The sequence below is a fragment of the Simochromis diagramma genome, unplaced genomic scaffold, assembly GCF_900408965.1.
Source record: "Simochromis diagramma unplaced genomic scaffold, fSimDia1.1 OVJJ01000483.1, whole genome shotgun sequence".
Taxonomy (NCBI): domain Eukaryota; kingdom Metazoa; phylum Chordata; class Actinopteri; order Cichliformes; family Cichlidae; genus Simochromis; species Simochromis diagramma.
The window spans coordinates 5,611,967-5,631,942 of NW_024386835.1; the positions used below are offsets into that span (position 1 = coordinate 5,611,967).

At 40.0% G+C, this 19,976-nt stretch overlaps 1 protein-coding gene across 1 annotated transcript; it reads left to right on the forward strand.

Annotated features, from left to right (window-relative positions):
* Positions 1-10,203: 10,203 nt before the first annotated feature.
* On the forward strand, positions 10,204-14,274 carry LOC120731777 (keratin, type II cytoskeletal 8-like). Its single transcript, XM_040029000.1, has 9 exons — positions 10,204-10,613; positions 11,917-12,125; positions 12,224-12,284; positions 12,387-12,482; positions 12,591-12,755; positions 12,864-12,989; positions 13,079-13,299; positions 13,389-13,441; positions 13,549-14,274. Exons 1-9 carry the CDS (start codon positions 10,290-10,292, stop codon positions 13,635-13,637), a joined length of 1,344 nt encoding a protein of 447 aa, XP_039884934.1. The 5' UTR covers positions 10,204-10,289; the 3' UTR covers positions 13,638-14,274.
* Positions 14,275-19,976: the final 5,702 nt, after the last annotated feature.

A 19,976-nucleotide genomic window follows, 5' to 3' on the forward strand; every position in this document is an offset into this window, starting at 1 on the left:
TTAGCTTAATTGGGCCAGTGTTGGCCTAGTAAAAGTAATTTTAGCAAGCACAATATGTCATTCACACCTTCCCTGCACCCCTCTCAGCCATCCAAAGCATTCTTATGTTTGTTTTACTGACATGTCAGAAAAGTTACCTGGTTTAACAAGGCTGTCAGCTGTCATTTTTCACTGATACAGATTGAAAAGTTGTTCACTCCCTGCGGGGCATCTGTAGAAGGCAGAAGGAAAAGGACGCTTTGGTTAAACTGCTGCATAACTCTGGGGCAACTGACAGCAGCACCAACTTGTCAGATGGAACCAGTTTGGTTCGAACCCTGTATTGACAGAACTGAGCATCTTTCCCTGAAGGCAACCACCAATTAGGATTGGGTGTGTAGCTCTGAGAATGGAGCAATGTCAGAAGATCTTTCTACAGTTAAATTTTTACTTCTGGTGATAACAGCACAGACTGGTTTTCTGTTTGTTCTGTGCTAGTGATGAATCCACAAAACAACAACTAAAGGCCAAATATTCTTTGCTTATTTGCATGCAGATTAAGTTGTATTGTTTTGGTTCTCACTGGTTATGTTGTTTTCCTAAACCCCTCTTTGTAAGAGCATGTGTTTAGTTAGCAAAGTTTGATTGTGTGTTGACAGAAATGGTGTGTAGGTATGCCAGAAGATAATATTAAAAAGTTGTCCCTGAGATGCAGGACAGTCATATTGATTATGCTTACTGATTTATTCAAGGTAGTTCATGCATGAAGAGCTGTTCTGCATGTTCAAATTCTGATCTGTCTGTAAATCACTCATGGTGAGATAATTAAGGTGTGGGCCTCCCCTCCACCCTTAATCACTGATGTCCTCTGATAGAGAAACAGAAGTATTTCTCTTTGTGTTAATCTGTGTCTGGGTCTCACACATAACTTTCACTCCAAAGTATGCACGGGTGTGTCTAATGAACGTTTCCTGGTGTTGCATAAAAGAAAGAATGGTTATTTCAGCAGCTCCGTCGCCACAGCGGGTAGTGGCGCACATTTGATTTGGCAGAATTTCACATTGGATGCCCGATCCCAGTTATCATATGCTGAGAGGCGGGGTACACCATACAAAGGTCACCAGTCTGTCACAGGGCTATTACGGAGAGACAGACAACCATTCACAATCACAAGGCCACTCCTACGGCCAATTAAGGATCACCGGGAAACCTAATCCTGTGCAGGTCTTTGGTCTGTGGGCGGTAGCCGGAGTACTCAGAGATGACCCACAAAGACACACGGTTTCTTAAATTCAGTCTCCCTCTACTTAGCACAAAATGCTTGTTTTGAAAAATTCACGTTGTGAAACCATATATGATCATAATTCCCTGAAATGATCTTCCTGTAGATGGGGCAACCTCATCTTTCTTTATTTGCAAGTTTGGAGTAAGTAATATAGTTTCTTACAAAACCCCCCATTAAAATGTCTTGTTTTTCATCATCGCTACCTAAAAGACTGCATTATATTTGTTTTGGCAGATTTATTGAACTATATTTCAGCATGGGTTTTAACATTTGCTTGTTATTATGTGAAGTAAGGCCCTAGGTTTAGCGTTAGTGGCATTTAAGCGCTGATAATCAGCAAACTACAGGCATCCTGATGGCAGAGTGTCTTTTATGAGCACAAGTTAATAATTTACTACTATCAAAGCTGGCGTTCACAGTGTATGAAGCTAAAAGTGCTGGGAGGTTTGATGGTATCTCCTCGCTTCTCTTTTACTTGTTCAAACAGGCAACTCTGCGGGTATATGCCAAGCAGAGTAAGGTGGTTTTTGAACAGGTCTCTGTGTGTTTGAATGCTACAATTTTCTTATTCCAGCCCCTCATTTACTGTAACATTTACACTAGGTGCTATCTGAATTATCACTATAAACACGCCCAAGTGTGTATGTGTGTGAGTGCAGGCACACACATACAAACACACACCACAAGCTACGCAACAGACATTATAGAGGCGACGTGTAAGCAATGATGAGAAAGTGGTTGCTAGGCAATACAGTAATAATAACAGTAGACGGCAACACATCACCCAGCATGAGTTATGGTGAAAGAATGTTGTTTGTGTGATGACAGGAAATACACTCATGAGTTAGTTTTACTATATATGGCTATTAAAGGATATTCCTGTTCCTTTCACCTGCTTAACCCCCAACATGCTCAATCTTGTACAACACGGTATGAAAATAATAAACAGTAAATTCTTGCAAATGAAGTCATTATTAGTCCAACATATTCAGCCTCAAATCATGATGTCATGATGGTTCTAATTCTCTATGAATAGGGAAGGCTAGCACAGTTTACTCTGTGAGAGGAGAGTGAGGTGTCACCCTTTGACTGCGTGTCTTTGACTGTAGTTTACCTGCACAGCCACACACTTGAGTTAACCTGTAGGTTTCGGTGTATGTGAAGAGCGTATAGGAGTAAATTCTGTTGCTCTCTATTCAAGGTAATGATTGACTGCAGACTCCCATCTCTGCAGGACCTGTACACCTCCAGGACACTGGGGCGTGCAGCTCGGATCTCAGCTGACCCTTCTCACCCTGGACACAGTCTGTTTGACCTGCTCCCCTCAGGCAGGAGGCTCCGGTCCATTCGCACCAGAACCTCTCGCCATAAGAACAGTTTCTTCCCCTCTGCTGTTGAACACATGAACAATAACCGTATGACTGTTCCCACCACTAACACATGACCCTACGCTGTGTTCACTGCATCATTCCATGTTTGGCACTGATCACCACCTGCACTCATGTATATATCATGTATATATCTATCTATCTACTTAGCACTTTTAATTCTTATTCTCATTTTTATTTTCATGTCTATTTAAGCTTAATTTATAACAGTATTTATAACAGTATGTTTGCACTGAAGCACCGCAGCAATTTCCTAATGTTGTAAACCCACTCAACATTTGGCAATAAAACCCTTTCTGATTCTGATTCTGATAAGGAGGCTGAGGTCGGTGCTTGCCTTGTGTAATGTGCTGAATTGAGTCACTGAGAGGACACTAACGGTGCTGAACCACCTCCGATCGGGTGGGTGGTGTCCTCAGAATGTGCTTGCTGCAGGCAAAATAGACAAACCTGCTTCTGCAAGTTTTCTGTGTGGCTGCCCAGCACTTAATAGATACATGGGGGCCTTTTCCTTTCTATAATAGTCCAACATGACGTACCCACATGGCGCATATAAACAAAACACTGGTGAAAAATGTTTTCCTATGGTTAAGTGATTTCTTCCTGCATGCTTGGAAAGGCCTGGTTTTAGGAAAAGTTATCCACCAATGCTAGGTGCTACTAAACCCTCACACTGCTGGTTCAGCTGAGTTGCATACTAGAGTGGCTAACAGTCATCTAAAGATTAAAATATGACGGAGAACTGAAACCTAATATAACTCTGATTTAACAATGGAGCTTGCAAGGAGCTAGGCCTGGTATTTGGGAATTGAGTGAGACACTGATTTATTTTGACGGTAAAAAAATTCAAGCCAAAAATATGAGGCTTTTACCTTCAATAGTTTTTGAGATATTCATATTCAAACATTAAAAATATTTGATATCATTTCACATCAATCATTTCATATGTCCAAACTTTGGACCGCAGCATATTTTTAGGCAAATTATTGCTGGTCGATCAGAACGTGTTCCAAAAATGGAATGATTTGAGATGGAATGACCCATGTGCAAAGCAAAATAATGGGAAAAAAATCACACAGTGGCACTGTTGTATGTAATGCAAAAGGCTGAGTCAGGCTCAACCTTTTCTGATTTCCGGACATTCAACCAGAGCTTGCTGCAACCCCACTGTGACTGTCTTAACTCTGATAAATGGGAGAGGCGCTGCTCGAATGCTCAGTCTAAACAAACAAAAGGGTCAGGTCAGCCAGGTGTGCAGGCCTGTGAGGCTGTAGTTACATGCAGCACTGCTGTGAGATAAATAGTACTGGCATGCACTATGAAAATCCAAACATGCTGAGGGTTAATATAACGGTTAAATATATGACAACTTTGTTATATTTGTTAAACCTCTTAGCATATTAAGATTTGCAAAACAGCAGCAAAACAACTGCTGAGGCTGCTGGGAATACCAATAGTTGGTAGGCCTAGTAGGCAAACTGAAAGCTTGAAAGAGTTTAAAAGTTTGGGCGATCACAAAAGTCAGTTGGATTTTGTAGCGGCTTGCTTTGAAATTTGATCTGTCACACACAAACCCACACACCCACAGAGAGACAGAAAGACACACACAGACGCGCGTACAGTTTATATTTGTTCATCACCTCAGACAGAACTGATGCTGTTCAGTTGTGGCACAACTGTTGAAACAACATAAAGAAAATAGAACAGAAATGAGAAAACAGACAGTGCAGGTACTGCCTGTGACATCATGCAAAAGCAGGTGTTTTCAAATGCCCACAAGCAAATGAGCTGGTTGCTAGGCTTTCATTTGGCTAGACAACTTTCTTCCCGGTGTGACAAAGGGTGAGTCATCGAGTTAGGCTGCCGTTTGTGCCAGAGTTCCCATGCGTGCCTACAACAGTAGTAAGGCGGTTTTTGAGCACGTCTCTGTGTGTTTCTGTGCGCATGCATGTGTGTACACTACAAGTTAAAATGTTAAAGTCCAAAACTGTAAAGCAATATCTCTTGGTGATGTCTTACTGAACTGCGTGGGTATGTCTGAGCGTGTGTTTGCATGCCAACAAACTGTCAACATTGTGACTGTGAGAACTTTGTGAACAGCAGCAGCTCTGCAATGCAGCTTAGCATCTTAGCATCGCTTTGTTGCGTTAACCTTTACAAATGTGTCCCAGTTTAACCACATTCTCCTGGTTTGGCATCTACAAGATATTTCAATGCATGACTTGTGGCTTGTGCTGTGTTGTAAGGGTGTGCACCTTGATTTTTTTTTTTTTTTTTTGCAGGTGGTGAAATTCTGAGGCCTAAGAGTAAAATCCAGGGCGACATCACTCCCTCCTAAAGAACACACCCACAAACTTAAGCCAAAGCAAGCACAAAGGGGGCCATTGATGTGTCCAAAGGTTTTGGCTTCTCTCTTTTATGTCCACTATTCCTTTTATGTTTAGTCAATAGTTTACATTTGATTGTAAAGTCCACTTAATACATAAGGCTTTGATAATTTTCTAGTGAGAATACAAATGAACATTGCAGAGGACAGGACAGAAAATGTGTGCAATTCTATAACATGGAAAGAAATGTGCTTAACATAGAGTAATTGTGGTGCTGTACAAAGACACTGAAGTCACAAATGAAGAAACGTGACCCTGTTTCAGATCTGGATTAAAGTGATCAGACAAGTGTGAATATCTGTTGGTATAGAAGTGAGAGAGACAGATGTACATCCTTTATTAATTCAGTTGCAGATAGAAGAGAGAACATCACAAATTAGCTGTTTATGTGAGCATACTTTATCAGTATGCTAATATACAGAGTGGTGCAAATATTAGTTCAACAGGTCAACACATAACACATAATGCTATAAATGCAAGTATTTACCAGGTTACTAAATGCTTCTTAGACAGCTCTGTGTAACTTCCTGGTTTGCTTATGCACAACAAATCTTTCATGATGATGCTATCCTAGCATGGGTGGTGACTTTGTTTGACTTCAGGTGTATTGGCCAAGTTTCTCTGGACCCCCCAACCCTGGGCTCTAACACTAACACACAGTTAATTCTATATTTGTCGTAAGTCTACTTAACATCAAAGGTCGATGTAGCTTGCTGATGTTTCTGTACCCAGTGGTTTAAATGCAAATCTGTATGTAAAATATGTACGTATGCAGGCACGTTAAACGTAATGTAAAGGTTGATATCTGGGTAAAGAATGTAAATAAAAGACACAGGGGCATGCATAATTATAATTCATTTTTTTGTGGGCGGAAACCACCATACGAAGAATTTGGTATCACCTCTCTGAAAAACTCAAAATTGTTTTATAATTGGTGAAACTGTTGCACAACTGTTTCCTTGGTCACAGACTCAAGAATTCGTAAAGATTAGACTGATTAATCAGACTTTCACAACCTGCTTATTTTGACGGGAATGTGCTCCACCCAAAGTCACATCAGACACGAAGATGACTATCTCACCCACAGTGGACAGATATAGTGATCTGATAAACTAAAAGTAAATAAAGTAAAAGGAGCAGCAATTGTTTTAATTATAAAAAGGAGCGACGAAATAATTATGAGCGTCCATTCCAGCTTGACGAAAGAGAATGCACTTTGTTAAGTGCGTTAAGAAAAGAACTGAGTTCAAACTAACAAGATGCAAGGCATAGCTGCTCAGCAGGTTTTCTGCAGCTAGAGGCAAGGCCAGAGGCTAAGCTTCAAAACAACAATGGAAAGTTTAGATCACGTTAACAAGAAAAAGAAAATGCAGGTAACGTTTCGGCTCTTCAGAAGTGGAGTTCCTTGTTTTGTGCTTCACTTTTACTACCAAACTTTTCTTTGAACTGGACATGAGTAATAAACAGAGAAGGTTGCATGTTTAGCAGATTTTCAATTACAACCTGAAATATTTCATTTTTTAATATATTTGACTTGAATAGGGATCATAATGTAGAAAATGAACATGTTGTTGTATCTAGTAAGACTAGGAAGTAGCAATACTCAGATTCAAATTTTATGCCACCTCATCTGCCTAGATGCTGCTTTATGGATGTAGTTGTTGTCCTAACCATGCAGCAGCGTACCTATTAGTTAACATGTGCCACCAAGTGATCCTAATAAAATGTTTCAATGTGGTGAGGTGGGAACAACTTCTGAAATCAACTCCCCCAGCCTGAACATAAATGTTCAGTTTTGTTAGTATGTTGAGAGAAAGAGTAAAATGTGTTGCCTTAAATGGGATACAGCAATGCAACTTACAGTACTAGTTAGATACTCATCTCAAATGTGCACTGCATTCACAGATTGAACATAGCTTTCATTCACTCCATTTGATTCCTTATTGAAAAAGTCAGTATGAAGAGGCATAGCCTACCAAACCACACCTTCACAGTGTAAAACTGTCCACACCCTGGTCACACATACTACAGTGGTACAAAAGGGAATTCCAGAAACTAGGTTATACTATGTGCCGTAGTTCTTTTTTTTGTTTATGAGATATAAAATTATATCACTTCACAATGGCACTTTTTAAATGTTTTGAGACCTTTATTAAACCATAACTTGCAGCCTATCACATGTTCCGTCAGTCAGGTGTGCAGCTGGAATGGCGCTGTTACTGAACTCCCCATAATTACTGAGCTATGCTCTGATAGTTTGTTCCTTCACAAGTATGTAAGACAGGCACGAGAAAGCCATTCAGAGTGGGTGGAGACAGGTTTTTAGAGTAAACACTGGAGCCTGGACACATATAAAGAGTTGGTCACAGTTCTTGAAGCCCAAAAGAAATAACACTGACACATTTTAACTCATTTTAAAGGCTTTATACATCTTCACAGGAAGCCTGACTTCAGTGTTTTGGGTTTTGCACTTCAGATTACTCAGACTTGACCAGCTTGAGCTTTTTAATTGTGACAATTGTGTGACAAAATTTAATTGTGTGATGGGTCATGGCTGATGACATTTTAAACAAGGACAGACAAAACGTATAGCGATAGTGATCTGTCGTGATCACTTTGTTGCTACATTTACCAAGATTTTATTTGAATTTTTTATTTTTGTCTTTGCTTTTCTACTGGAATTGCACCACTCCTAATTCCTGTTTATCAAATATCTCAATGAAACAATTGTTTGGACCAGATACCAGGGCCCCACCCTGTTTGATGATTCCTACTGTGTGGGTTGACTTATTGGCACTCAAGTTTGCACGCTGAGAATTGCTGTGAAAATACCGCACAGCATTAGAGACAGCACTGAAACTGATCTGTTTATGCAGGTAACATAATCCCGGGTCTCTAACTGACTGTTTGAATTCAGTGAGATACAAGAGTGGAACATGCATTTTCTCAGAATCACAGCTGGGCAGCAGCTAGTTGAGCTTTTAGAGTAAATTCCACACCACGGTAGAAATTAAAGGCAAGTGCATGTGAAAAGTTGGGGAAGAATGAAAAAGAATGCAGACCTCTCCCACAAAGGTACAGAGGTGAGAAACTAGTGTGTCAGTGTTTAAGTATGGGAGCGGTGGGTGCGGTCAAGTAAGCACAAAAAACAACCACTCAATCTTGAATGTACATCACTGATTCATGGAGCAGATTATTTTCAGTCGAACAAGGAAGAACAAACTATAAGCGTAAAGCATTATTTTATACAACAATGTTCTGGCAGCACTTATGTTGAACTCTGCCTGGGGCATTTGACTAAATAATACTTTATTCTTGAAGTTTATTCCTTTCTTTGCAGTAATCCATGCTTGAATCTCTCAGGTTTGCGTAAATACTGATAACACAGATGAGTTAAGATGTCTAGAATCAGTATTCAAAATGCAAAACAGTGTAAAAGCAAACAACTCCAATGCAAATGTGTATTTAACTAGATGCACAATGTGATACATGCACTTTTAATTGTAACTACAGGAAAAGCTTGTTTGAAGTGAGTGCAGTTTCATGTAGGATTCTTATTGTTTCTGTTGTGATGCAGATGCCTCATATGCATTTGCATGTAGTGAACTATATGCAGTATATTTTTAAAACTTGTTTTAAGGACTGTGTGGACATTTATTTTGCTATAGCTATAACTATACTGTACTGTGCAGCATGCTAACACAATGCTAACAGCAATGCTAACAGCACGCTATTCTTTTAGACGCAAACATTTCTCTCTAGAAAACTAGCAACACTAGGCTGGGCCATTTGTTTTGAATCATGACAAATGTCTTTACAAATGACAATCATAGATGGTAATATTATTCGACTCCACGTGCCAGACCATGTATGGCTGCGGTGGTAGATCTGTTATACTAGAATGGGCACTGGTACATTCAACTGCTCATGAACTTAGCCTGTTATAATTAGGTGAATATGGAAATACAAACTTGCTAAATATCAGGTTCTTATAATGCTGTTAGGATGATTGGTTGGGAAATGATTTGTTTGGCAATGCTTCCGATGCTACCTTGATGCCAGGGACAGTAGTCAAACCGCTGGTGCACATCTCAGCTACATATTCTGGCCTATACTCTCTAATAAGTGTTTCATGAATGTCATTACTGCTGAAAAGATTTCAGTGTTCATGAGAATTTTAGTCACTTTCTTGTGCTTCCTAAAACTGATCTTGACTTCGAATGATTTAATCGTAGTTTTGATCAGAGAGGACAATACAAACAAAGTGAATACTAGTGATAAAATAGCACATACGACCGTACAAGCACCATCCAAATTTTGGTTATTTATTGATGCATTTTGTTATGATGTCAGTGAAAAGCTTACACAACTTAAACAGTAGTTAGGGTGGAGCCAGCTTCATCTAATTAATATATAATGATGGGTTTTTTTGTTTGTTTGTTTTTTTACAGCTTTTGGACCATTGTATGGTGTGATCCAGTGCTTTATGTTAAGGTGTTACTAAGAACTAATCAGTAACTGTTATGGTATGTAAGATATTGCCATATAAATTTAGCAAAGGAAAAGTATGGTATGTGCAGCATGACACATGTCACACTTAAATATATTAACCTGATTGCATCTGCTAAATAGACAGTACATAATGAATGCACTAATGAGGCAAAGAGTCATAATTTGAGTTAAGCTTAGTATTACTTTGGTGATTTGTTTGTCAGTGGTTGGAATATATGTGCATGCTTTGATAAGAGAGGAGAAAGCTAGTTTATATGAAAGAATGTACATATCAAGACTACATGTGTGTTGGTAGTGTATAAGTTTATGTATTTTGTGATATATTTTGACTGTGATTCAAATTTTTATCTTTTGCTTCAGTGGATGCAATAATAAACATAGAGAATACATAAAAGGTTTTCTTTGTTGTTTTTTTTTTATTCCACTTCACTTGGCTCTGCGTTACTTGTTTGCTCCTTCTCCCTTGTCCTGTTGCAGGGTGTGTCCAGGCTTATCTCCCTGACAATCCCTCCCTACCTGTTTTACAAGACTGGCCACTCCTGTCATTGAGAGCAAGAAGCGTGTAAGCTGAGGTGGAGGGAAGGCTTGAAAGCCAAACTCAGAGGGCAGGTGAAGATCCTCCCACCAGCTTGTACAGCCATAAAAGCAGCGAGAGTGTGCTGTCAGACACTCAGAGGGACTTGGCTCTCCTTTTGAAGACTTCTCAGCGTCAGTTTGCTTCTGCTCAACAAGTTGAAAATGTATCAACCCAGGAAGGCAGCATCAGTAGTGAGCTACAGCAGCAGCAGCAGGAGGTCGGTTCCCACCTCAAGCTCCTACTCCATCAAGAGAACCACATATGGTGGTGTTGGTTCGGGTTTTACTCCTAGCATAAGTGCATCAAGCAGTTATGGCCTTTCTAGCCAACCACTACTTGGACAACCAATCACTGCTGTCCAAGTCAACCAGAGCCTGCTGGCTCCTCTGAACCTGGAGATCGACCCCACCATCCAGGCTGTCCGCACCCAGGAGAAGGAGCAGATCAAGACCCTGAACAACCGCTTCGCCTCCTTCATTGACAAGGTTTGTTCCTCTGATCTCGCTGTCTGACTGCCTGTTCTATGTACAATTTACTGCAGGCCTCATTATTGTGGTACAGAAAACTTGCATGCCTCTTGGGCCAGATTTATCTCTTGCTTCTGCTACACGTGAATAGTTCAAAGTTTTCATCTTGGATATGTGAATGAAAACAAAAAGAATTAGAAAGTTAAAAGTAAGTGAATTGTCTAGCACACTAATGGCAATCTGTTTTCAGACGAGTACCACACTCAAAATGCAAATATGCTCTTGACATTAGCAGAACTGACAAAGAAAGGCAGTTGTGACTCTTATCTGGGTGGTGTATTCACCAGTGTCTTACAGCCTTTGCGATTAGAGAAGCATTTGAAAACCTCAATTCTGTCAGAGGTCATGACAGAGTTGATTTTAAACTAGCAGCTCCATTTAAAATCTGCTCTGAATAACAGCTGGCTTATAGCCCCGTCCAAGCCTATCTATCCACTGTCTAAACATGGGTGGCGATTACAATGCAACGACTCGCCTATTCCTCACTTGGCAGACGAGCAAAGGGAACAGGGAATTATCTGCACTCTGTCTGCATAGTCCAAAGTCTGCAATTTGCACATTGCACTTATCACCTGGTTGTTATAGGCAACACGAGGACAGAGCTGCAAATCAGCCTTTACTTCATATAGATGTTACAGTCATACTGTCTGCACTGATGGGAACTATGGGTCATGGGTTTCTTCGTGTGAAACTGTAAATGGTATACCTTGACACTCGGACACACAAAACAAGTGCTGCAATTCTTTGTCTTCTGTGGTTTAACTGCCACACCCAGTTTTTATGGCTGGAGAGCCAGTGTGGCTTTCATAGCTCAACAATGCACGTAGGATGACTCATAGCCAAATTGCAGACCCAATAAGAGAAATCCTCAAGGCCACGTAGACGTTGGTGAAACATCTGCATGGAATATTCTGCATTATTAAAGAAAAGAAAAGATAAAATGATACGTGTTTCAAAATAAAAAGGCCTAAAAGTTTACTTTAACACTTTTAGTGTACATTTGAAGAACTGCCTTCACGAGTCACAGCTGTTGTGACTGGGGCGTGGCAAGTCAAATAGATGTCTAGCTGCTCACTCAGTAAAGTTGTGCAATCTTTATATCTGATAACAAAAGTGCTGCACATTATACCCTTCTTTAAAAATTAAAAGAACCAAACCACCAAACAGACCTCAATCCACATTCATATATGATTCAACGTTAAAAACACATGAAAATGATCAGCATCTGATCTTTTGTCTTAAATTTTGTGCTGTTTTCCAGGTGCGTTTTCTGGAGCAGCAGAACAAGATGCTGGAGACCAAATGGAGCCTCCTGCAGCAACAGACCACCACCCGCTCCAACATCGACGGCATGTTTGAGGCTTACATTGCCAACCTCCGCAGGCAGCTCGATGGGCTGGGTAATGAGAAGGTCAAGCTGGAGTCAGAGCTGAGGAACATGCAGGGCCTGGTTGAAGACTTCAAGAATAAGTAAGTGTTTACATGACACATATACTGACCAGCACCTCCTCTAAAGAGCAGACATAAAAAACGGAGAGGTGCTGATGTATTGCATTGTGTTCCAACAGGTACGAGGATGAAATCAACAAGCGTGCAGCAGCAGAGAATGAGTTTGTGCTCCTGAAGAAGGTGGGAAAATGTCAAGATGACCCTTTAAGTTTTAAAAAAAATGTGCGACTTTTGATGTAGTAAAAGTGACCGTTTTTTGTTTGTATGTGACCTCATTTCCAGGATGTTGATGCTGCCTACATGAACAAGGTGGAGCTGGAGGCCAAGGTGGATGCTCTTCAGGATGAAATCAACTTCCTCAGGGCTATCTATGAGGCTGTATGTAGTTTCTAATGTCTAATTTAACCAACTTATTGTGATTTCTCTTTTTGCACCATAATAATTGTTTTTAACTTAACTGTTTTCCATAAACAATTTGTTCTGTAGGAGCTTCGTGAGCTGCAGAGCCAGATCAAGGACACCTCTGTCATTGTGGAGATGGACAACAGTCGCAACCTTGACATGGATGCTATTGTGGCTGAAGTGCGTGCTCAGTATGAGGACATTGCTAACCGCAGCAGGGCTGAAGCTGAGAGCTGGTACAAACAGAAGGTGAGGGAGCAAAGCTGATGCTCATCCCCTCTCTGCTTTTAATACACACTACAAAAGGTCTACTCTCTGGATTATGTTTCTGATGCACCTTGTATTTTTTCATAATAGTATGAGGAAATGCAGACCTCTGCTGGACAGTATGGTGATGACTTGCGCACAACCAAGGCTGAAATCGCTGAGCTGAACCGTATGATTGCCCGTCTTCAGAATGAGATCGAGGCTGTCAAGGGACAGGTACATTTCAAGGCCTTTTACTCTGAGTACACCTTATAGTGTAAAAAGATTGGCAACTATTAAAGAATGCGTGACATGATTCTCCACAGAGGGCCAACCTCGAGGCTCAGATTGCAGAAGCCGAGGAGCGCGGTGAGCTGGCAGTGAAAGACGCCAAGCTCCGCATCAGGGACCTGGAGGAGGCTCTGCAGAAAGCCAAGCAGGACATGGCCCGCCAGGTGCGCGAATACCAGGAGCTCATGAACGTCAAGCTCGCCCTGGATATTGAAATCGCCACCTACAGGAAACTGCTGGAAGGAGAGGAATCCAGGTGAGATAAACTGAATTGTTTAGTTTCATGGCCCATGCATTAGACTCATATCTAAATTAAACACTAACTCTCTATTATTAAACCATTAGACTGGCCAGCGGAGGCGCCAGTGCAACCATCCATGTGCAGCAGAGCAGTGGTGGTAAGTTTTTTTATAAAAAAAAAAAAATCATGTATAAAACATAAGCTAATAGATGACATAGAAGGATGGATCATCACTTTACATTCATGCTTTGCTTTCTTCTCCAGGACTGTCCAATTCCTATGGTGGTTATGGTAGCGGTGGTCCCATCACCAAGTCTACAGTGTCATCTGTCAGCAGCAGAAGATACTTCTGAAGTCTTTCGAAAAAGGAGAGCCGTCCCCCTTTCCCTTCAGAAACTCTTGAACTTACTCTAAATCTCTAGCTTTTTCATGGTGCTATTCAATGCTGTTAAACATGTTCAACCAGAGTGCTGAATATGCCCCCAAAATCTGTGATTCCTAACACGGAAACTCTTGACTTTGTTCTGTTCAACAACATTGTAGCAGGAGTTTCTGAAGGGAATCTTAGCCTTTAACACACAAGGCCCAGGTCAGTTAGCGAGGGATCATTTCGTTTCTTTCTGCACTGACTTCCTGAGAAAAATAAATAAATAAAAAATGGAGTGCTAAAAACTAGGCAAGGAAAGACCTTTAAAATCATGTCAGGAAGAAGAGCAAGTCACTGACCAGATCTGATCACTGGAAAAAATACAGGAGTTTGAAATTTGTGTCTTTACATGTTTACAGTTAAACTTTGAACTGATTGGTTATTGTCTCGCTCTTTTTTTTGTTGGTTTTTTTGTTGGTTTTTTACTGTTCTGTTCATTTTTTCCCTGCTTGGTTTTGCCTTCAGACTAAAACTACTTTGAAACCAGATTTATTTTGTAAAGCGACACGACTGAGTGTTGCTGCAAACAACATCGAATAAATCCAAATGAAATAAATCTGAGATTAAAAAAAAAGGTTGTCTCTTACTCTTGTTATTGTTGTTGTAAATGAAATTATTCCTGACTACTTCAAGCTGAGGAAGTTTTTTTTGGTTTTTTAAACAGGAAGATTTCTTTGCTGAGATTTCACAAGGGGGCAGTGCTGCCACAGTTTTAGAATTTGAACTCAACCAGGAAGCATTCACTATGTGTGGTCTCCAAATATCAAAGTCATAATTCATGTTTCAGAGGTTTATTACGTTATCGCTCAGAGTGATCACACAACAGCTGTAAAAAGGACAAAAAATCTGACCTTTTTAATCCAACAATCACTTTGACAGACTGCTGTGTCAGCAAAAGAGAATATCTGTGTAACATGAGCAGTAGAGATAACAGAGACGTAGCGTGGGAGGTTTCAGTTGGGAATTTACTGCATCTGCAACCATATGACACAAACATAGAAAATAGGAAGTGGAAGGCTCCAAAGCAAAGGGTTAGGCAAACAATGGCATTTCTATGATGGTAAGAAATAAGTAATGCCGCAAATCTACGTCTCTGTTTTTCATATTGTGAATGACTTAACCATAGACCGCAGGCTTTTTCTCTAAAATATTAGTTTGTGAAACCAACACGCCTCAATGCTTCAGATTAGAACAATAACACTCTCCACAAAGAGGTGGACAAAAGAGTAGGGAAGAAGAAACACAAGTACTACAGTCTACCCTACATTCACCACGAAATCCAAACACTGTGTCAACATACAGTATTTATATTCAACACATGTTGCAGAACAACTGCTTGCAGGATTTTACACCTTGACCTTCATATTGTGTGAGCTCAAAAACCAACAACAAAACAGGCCGAGTTATTTTTAAGTGTGCTATTTTCTGCACACTCAAAGGTGTATTTTTAAATGTGCCTCCCTCAATTTAAGTCTACATTGGCAGGTTAACAAGAAAAATCCCTTTTATTTGCTTCACCTGGAGCACAAAACTTCTGGCAGTGATCGTACAATTTATTGACTTTAATCCCAGAGGAATTAACGTCAAATCGACTCAACATAATTGTGCCAGACACACGCCAATTGCTGTATTCACTCGTGTTTTCACGTTAAACCAGTTACATCACAGCTGAAACAGTTGTGAGGGAGTTGTCTTTTCACCCTGAGGTGGCCAGAAGGAAATCACACTTCCTACAATTATAAATGCTACATTTATCCCCAGGACAAACCAACAGTTTTGGCTGAAACACGTTAATACTTGCACAGCTTGCATACCTGCTTTTCAGTGGCACGGTGTTTCCTGCTGTGCAGCACTGTTATTATCCAGTATATGTCTATTTGGGCAATTAAGACAGCCTCAATGAACATTCATTGGCAAATGAGAACAGCTACTCCTGTAATGTTGAGCATGAAAACACAAGAGGGGCAAGGATGGAAAGGCACCGGTCATTAACCTCCCTGGAGAGACTGTAGAGTCTATGAGCAGCTTGTCCTTGAAAAGGATCAGTGGTCTTATTGTTTCACACGTAACAATTTCTCTGTGTCAGCAGGGATCGGACAGAAAACAGGTACTGTGCCCCTGTTTAAAGGAGAGACAACCTTGCAGGAGCACAGATGAAAAAAAAAAAATGCACCATCCCCTCTAATTAACTAGGCTATTCTTTTTTATACATATATAGATAATCAGGATAATAATAGTGATCTTGAACAATAGCAGAAGAATTAAAATGATGACGAATGCTTGAATTAGAACTATGGTGTCTACAAGTACACGTGGCGCTAACACCTGCGGCCTCAGACAAGTGTGGCTGCAGTAGAGAATAAATCAAAAGACACGGGGGAAAAAGAATTGTCTATGCAGTACTTACTACGACATATTTGTAGTAAAACACAATTATCTGATAATAAACGCCATTTTAAAACATATTTAGTGCTAGGTGAACAAATTCATATTTAAAAACTCACATTGTTAAATATTATTATATTGATTTTAAACAGGATTTGTTCAGTATTACAATAAGTTCCTACTTTTTTTTCATTTTTGTTACACTCTGGGTTTGATAAATCTTCAGTTTAGAAGTTTAGTCTTCATTAATTTAACGAATCTGAGAATAAATATGTTTGTTTACAAGAACCCGCTGAACCTGCTGCCTTTGGATTATAGCAGTTAAAGCTGATTTGTAACATGGCATCAATTGTGTTTGTAAGTAATACTTTTGAAATACATAGACGATGCTACTTTTAGCTTCTCCCTTTGCTCTTCCTGATGCAACCCTGATGGATTTGTGTCTTCTCCCAGGATTCAGCTGGGACGTTTTTCTTGTTAGGCGAATTTGCGAACAACTACACTATTAAGCCACTTAAAAAACATTCACACACCTATATAAAATTATTTGACACAAAGGTCAACCAGTGATGAGAGTATAAAGATCAGCCACCGTTTACAGCATTAGCAAATTCCCTGGTATAAGGCAGTCATATATTTTATTAGAGTAATAAAAAAAGCTGCTTGATGTAAGTGATTATTAATAGACCTTTGTGTGTGAATGCATGCTTATGAACATTACAAGTTTGAACTTTTTACTTTTTTATGGTAACTGGGTGTGAAGACTAATTATTTAGAAACAAGGCATGTATGAGCTTTTATATTCACACAACACACAACAGACCCGAGAGCACAAGATCTCATTCAAAATGAAGCAAATTTCATTAGGAGTCAGATCTATCATAGAAGATGACCTTTGTTTTCTTTGCCCTTACTGCTGTGTGAAGAAACACACTAATGAGCTATTGATTAAAAGTGGGTGGGTGGGTGGGGTGTGCGAGCTCTTAGACAGCATTGGAAGAAATCCTCCGGAGTGATAGCCAAGACTGACCGGACCCTTAACCCAAGTCCTGCACCACGATCGATAAACATTACACCTTCCACAAACCCTAACACCTCTGCCAGTGCTGGTGAATATCAGCAGCCGCGACTGGAAACACCAATAAGCTGTGCGCTGCATGTGGAGTGAGCACGGGTCAGATCACTTAGTGTCTCTGTCAGGTGGTAATGGGGGGACAATGTGTAAGTGTGGGAGTGTGGGAATGTGGACTGAATTTGACTCAATCCTGAGTGCAGGACTGAATTAAGGACGTGGATGCAAATCCACATTTGCTAGATTGACATTCTTCAGCCACTGCATTTGATTCTGTTTCGAATCATCTAATCGGAGAATCCCGACTGTTTTGGCGTCACACCTCCGGCAACATTTTCTAAAGATGACTCTGTTTCCTGTCCCTTCAGTGTAAACAGACAAAACCCCCTCAAAAACAGGATATATCCGACAAAAGGGGAAATATTTACAGCTATAATCTGCTGTAACAGGTAAGCAAGTGAAAGTCAAGGTTTCACAGCCACAGCAAGAAGCATGGAGTAATTGTAAACATGCAGATTGAATGAAGTTCAATGTTAAAAAAAAATCTTTAAAAGAGAAGAAATCTAAAAAAAAAAGAAGCAATGTTTACAAATGTTGGACCTCAGCTGTGTTATTCCAGTCTGTCCTGGTACAACAAAATGAGGTGCGTGTGTAATGTCACGCTATATTAACCCAGTCAGTCCACAGCAGGTGAGAGATAGGCTGTCTTGTGTTAGCGCAGCTGCTTTGTGCCCTCCAGCTGATCTGTTGTAGCTCCTTTCCAGTGTTCAGACACTCCAGCTCTTAAATAGGGTTAGATTTATAGTGATGTCAGCTCTGTTCTTGCAGCTTTGGCCTCAGTAAGAAGCCACTCTTAAGGATTTTTTTTTCCTTTTTCGTAATTCTTTTGTAAAATTTGCATGTACATTTTGGGTGTTAAGCTGTAAAATATGTAACACAATCAGATATTTTCGATTAGTTCTTAATTGTAGTTATTAAACAATCTGTCCATTTTCCTGAATGCTTATCCAGATCAGGGTCATGGGGATATCTTAAACAGTGATAACTAATTCATAGCGTCTTTTCAGTTCCGTTTCATTGGATACAAAGTGATGCTTCCTCTTTTCTTTTGACGCTCGCCACAGAACATGCATTGAAGCAATTGCCTGAATGTTTGCTTATGTATCCTACAGCAATATTTCACTTCTCCGCAGGCACTGGCTCTGTCGTCAGTGACAAGGCACCGTGTTTGAGTGATGGCGCTGTGAGGCGGGACAGACTGATGTGTGGGGACAGATTACCTGTGCCAGGGCACCTACACCAACCTATTCAGCCTGTGGGAAATGATAGATGCCCGGACTAATTTTAAACTCTGAACTAAATTCCTGTTACCAGAGGCAGTGATGGGGAACTGGGACACAGCTGGAGGGTGCAGATAAGACCTGAACTCACCTGAGCCTCCACTCTTTCGGTGCCCTTTCAGCTGCCGCGTCGGAAAAAATAAAATAAATAATGACAGGGCATAAATGACTGATTGAACTGAGTGGAGAGTCATTGGGGGCACGTGCTTGTGATGTTGGCTTTGGGCAGCAGCAGTAAAACAATACTATATTAAAACAGCTTAGCTTCAAATACTGATTACAAAAAACTTTAAGACAAAGAAATCATTTTTGTTGACCTCCCAAATTCATGCAACAACTGAAGAAATCCAGAAAACCTTAAAAACTATTGAATAAAAACTTTAAAACATGATCCCCGGAGGATGAATAGTGAATTTGGTGATCTTTGTCTTTTAATTTTAGTCCATAATGAGGTTGCTAACTACTAATGTGAAATGGACTGCCATGAAATGTGCATTATATCCTGGTTCCTGGTCAGTCTTATAGCACCGCTAGAATCTTGTTTTCACTTACCCAATAAAACAGCTTAGACCTCCAAAAATGATGGGACACTGGTGGAGAAGTTGCAGTAGCACTGTCACCTCATAGCAAGAAGGTCCTGGGTTTGAACAGTTGGCCGTAGGTGTGAATGGTTGTCTCTCTGCCCTGTGAGACACTAGGCAAGCAGAAGAAAATGAAATATCCCAGGATATTTCCTCATGATGTGCGCGTCTTTGTTTGTGCTGGTTGTCATAAGTCTTCAAAAATATACAATTTATTTTGTATTTTAGTGCCAACATTATTTCCAAATTCTTATTTTCTCCAGTATTTTTGTTTATTGCATTATAGGAAACCCAATCACAGTGTGCCGTTTAGCACTTCATAAAATAAGATTGTGAACGTGGTGCCATTTGCTCAAAGGACCTCTGAGCCTAGCCTGGCTGAAAACTGAAGTTGTGAGGCGTAACATACTTACATGTAATGTGAATGCAATGTGATTGTACCTGAGGGGGAAAGTGCTTAATCATTTTAATCCCAAAAAGATAAGCATTTACTAAAAATGCTGTTCTTTGTTAAACTGCTGTTAAACCGAGAGCTCTACCATCACTACTGCTTTCTATCCTCTTATTTATTTATAGATTTTTATCTTTGATTAAAGTAAGCTGAGAGTTAATCTCGTTTTTTTTTTTTGTTTTTTTTTTTTGGCTTGCTGAGAAATGATTCTTTATAAACAGAAAAAGCACAAATTTTCTGCTTTAATTAGAGTGAATTGTTGAGTTCCACTGAATTTGATTTGTTCTTATTAGACCAAAAAGGGAAGAAAATTAGTTTGAAGTGCTCGTAGCTTTGGTGAGATTATTGGAAGCATGTGCTCTGTTATATCTCAAGCAACTTTAATGCTCCTCTCTTATTTATTAACTAGTTAGAGAATAAAAATCCTTTTATGGTC

What these genes read in the sequence shown, in the direction of transcription:
- LOC120731777 (XM_040029000.1), top strand. Translation starts at nt 10,290, where the DNA reads ATGTATCAACCCAGGAAGGCAGCATCAGTAGTGAGCTACAGCAGCAGC. An exon ending in TCGCCTCCTTCATTGACAAG is followed by an intron (nt 10,614 to 11,916) that starts GTTTGTTCCTCT and finishes GCTGTTTTCCAG; the next exon opens with GTGCGTTTTCTGGAGCAGCA. An exon ending in GTTGAAGACTTCAAGAATAA is followed by an intron (nt 12,126 to 12,223) that starts GTAAGTGTTTAC and finishes GTGTTCCAACAG; the next exon opens with GTACGAGGATGAAATCAACA.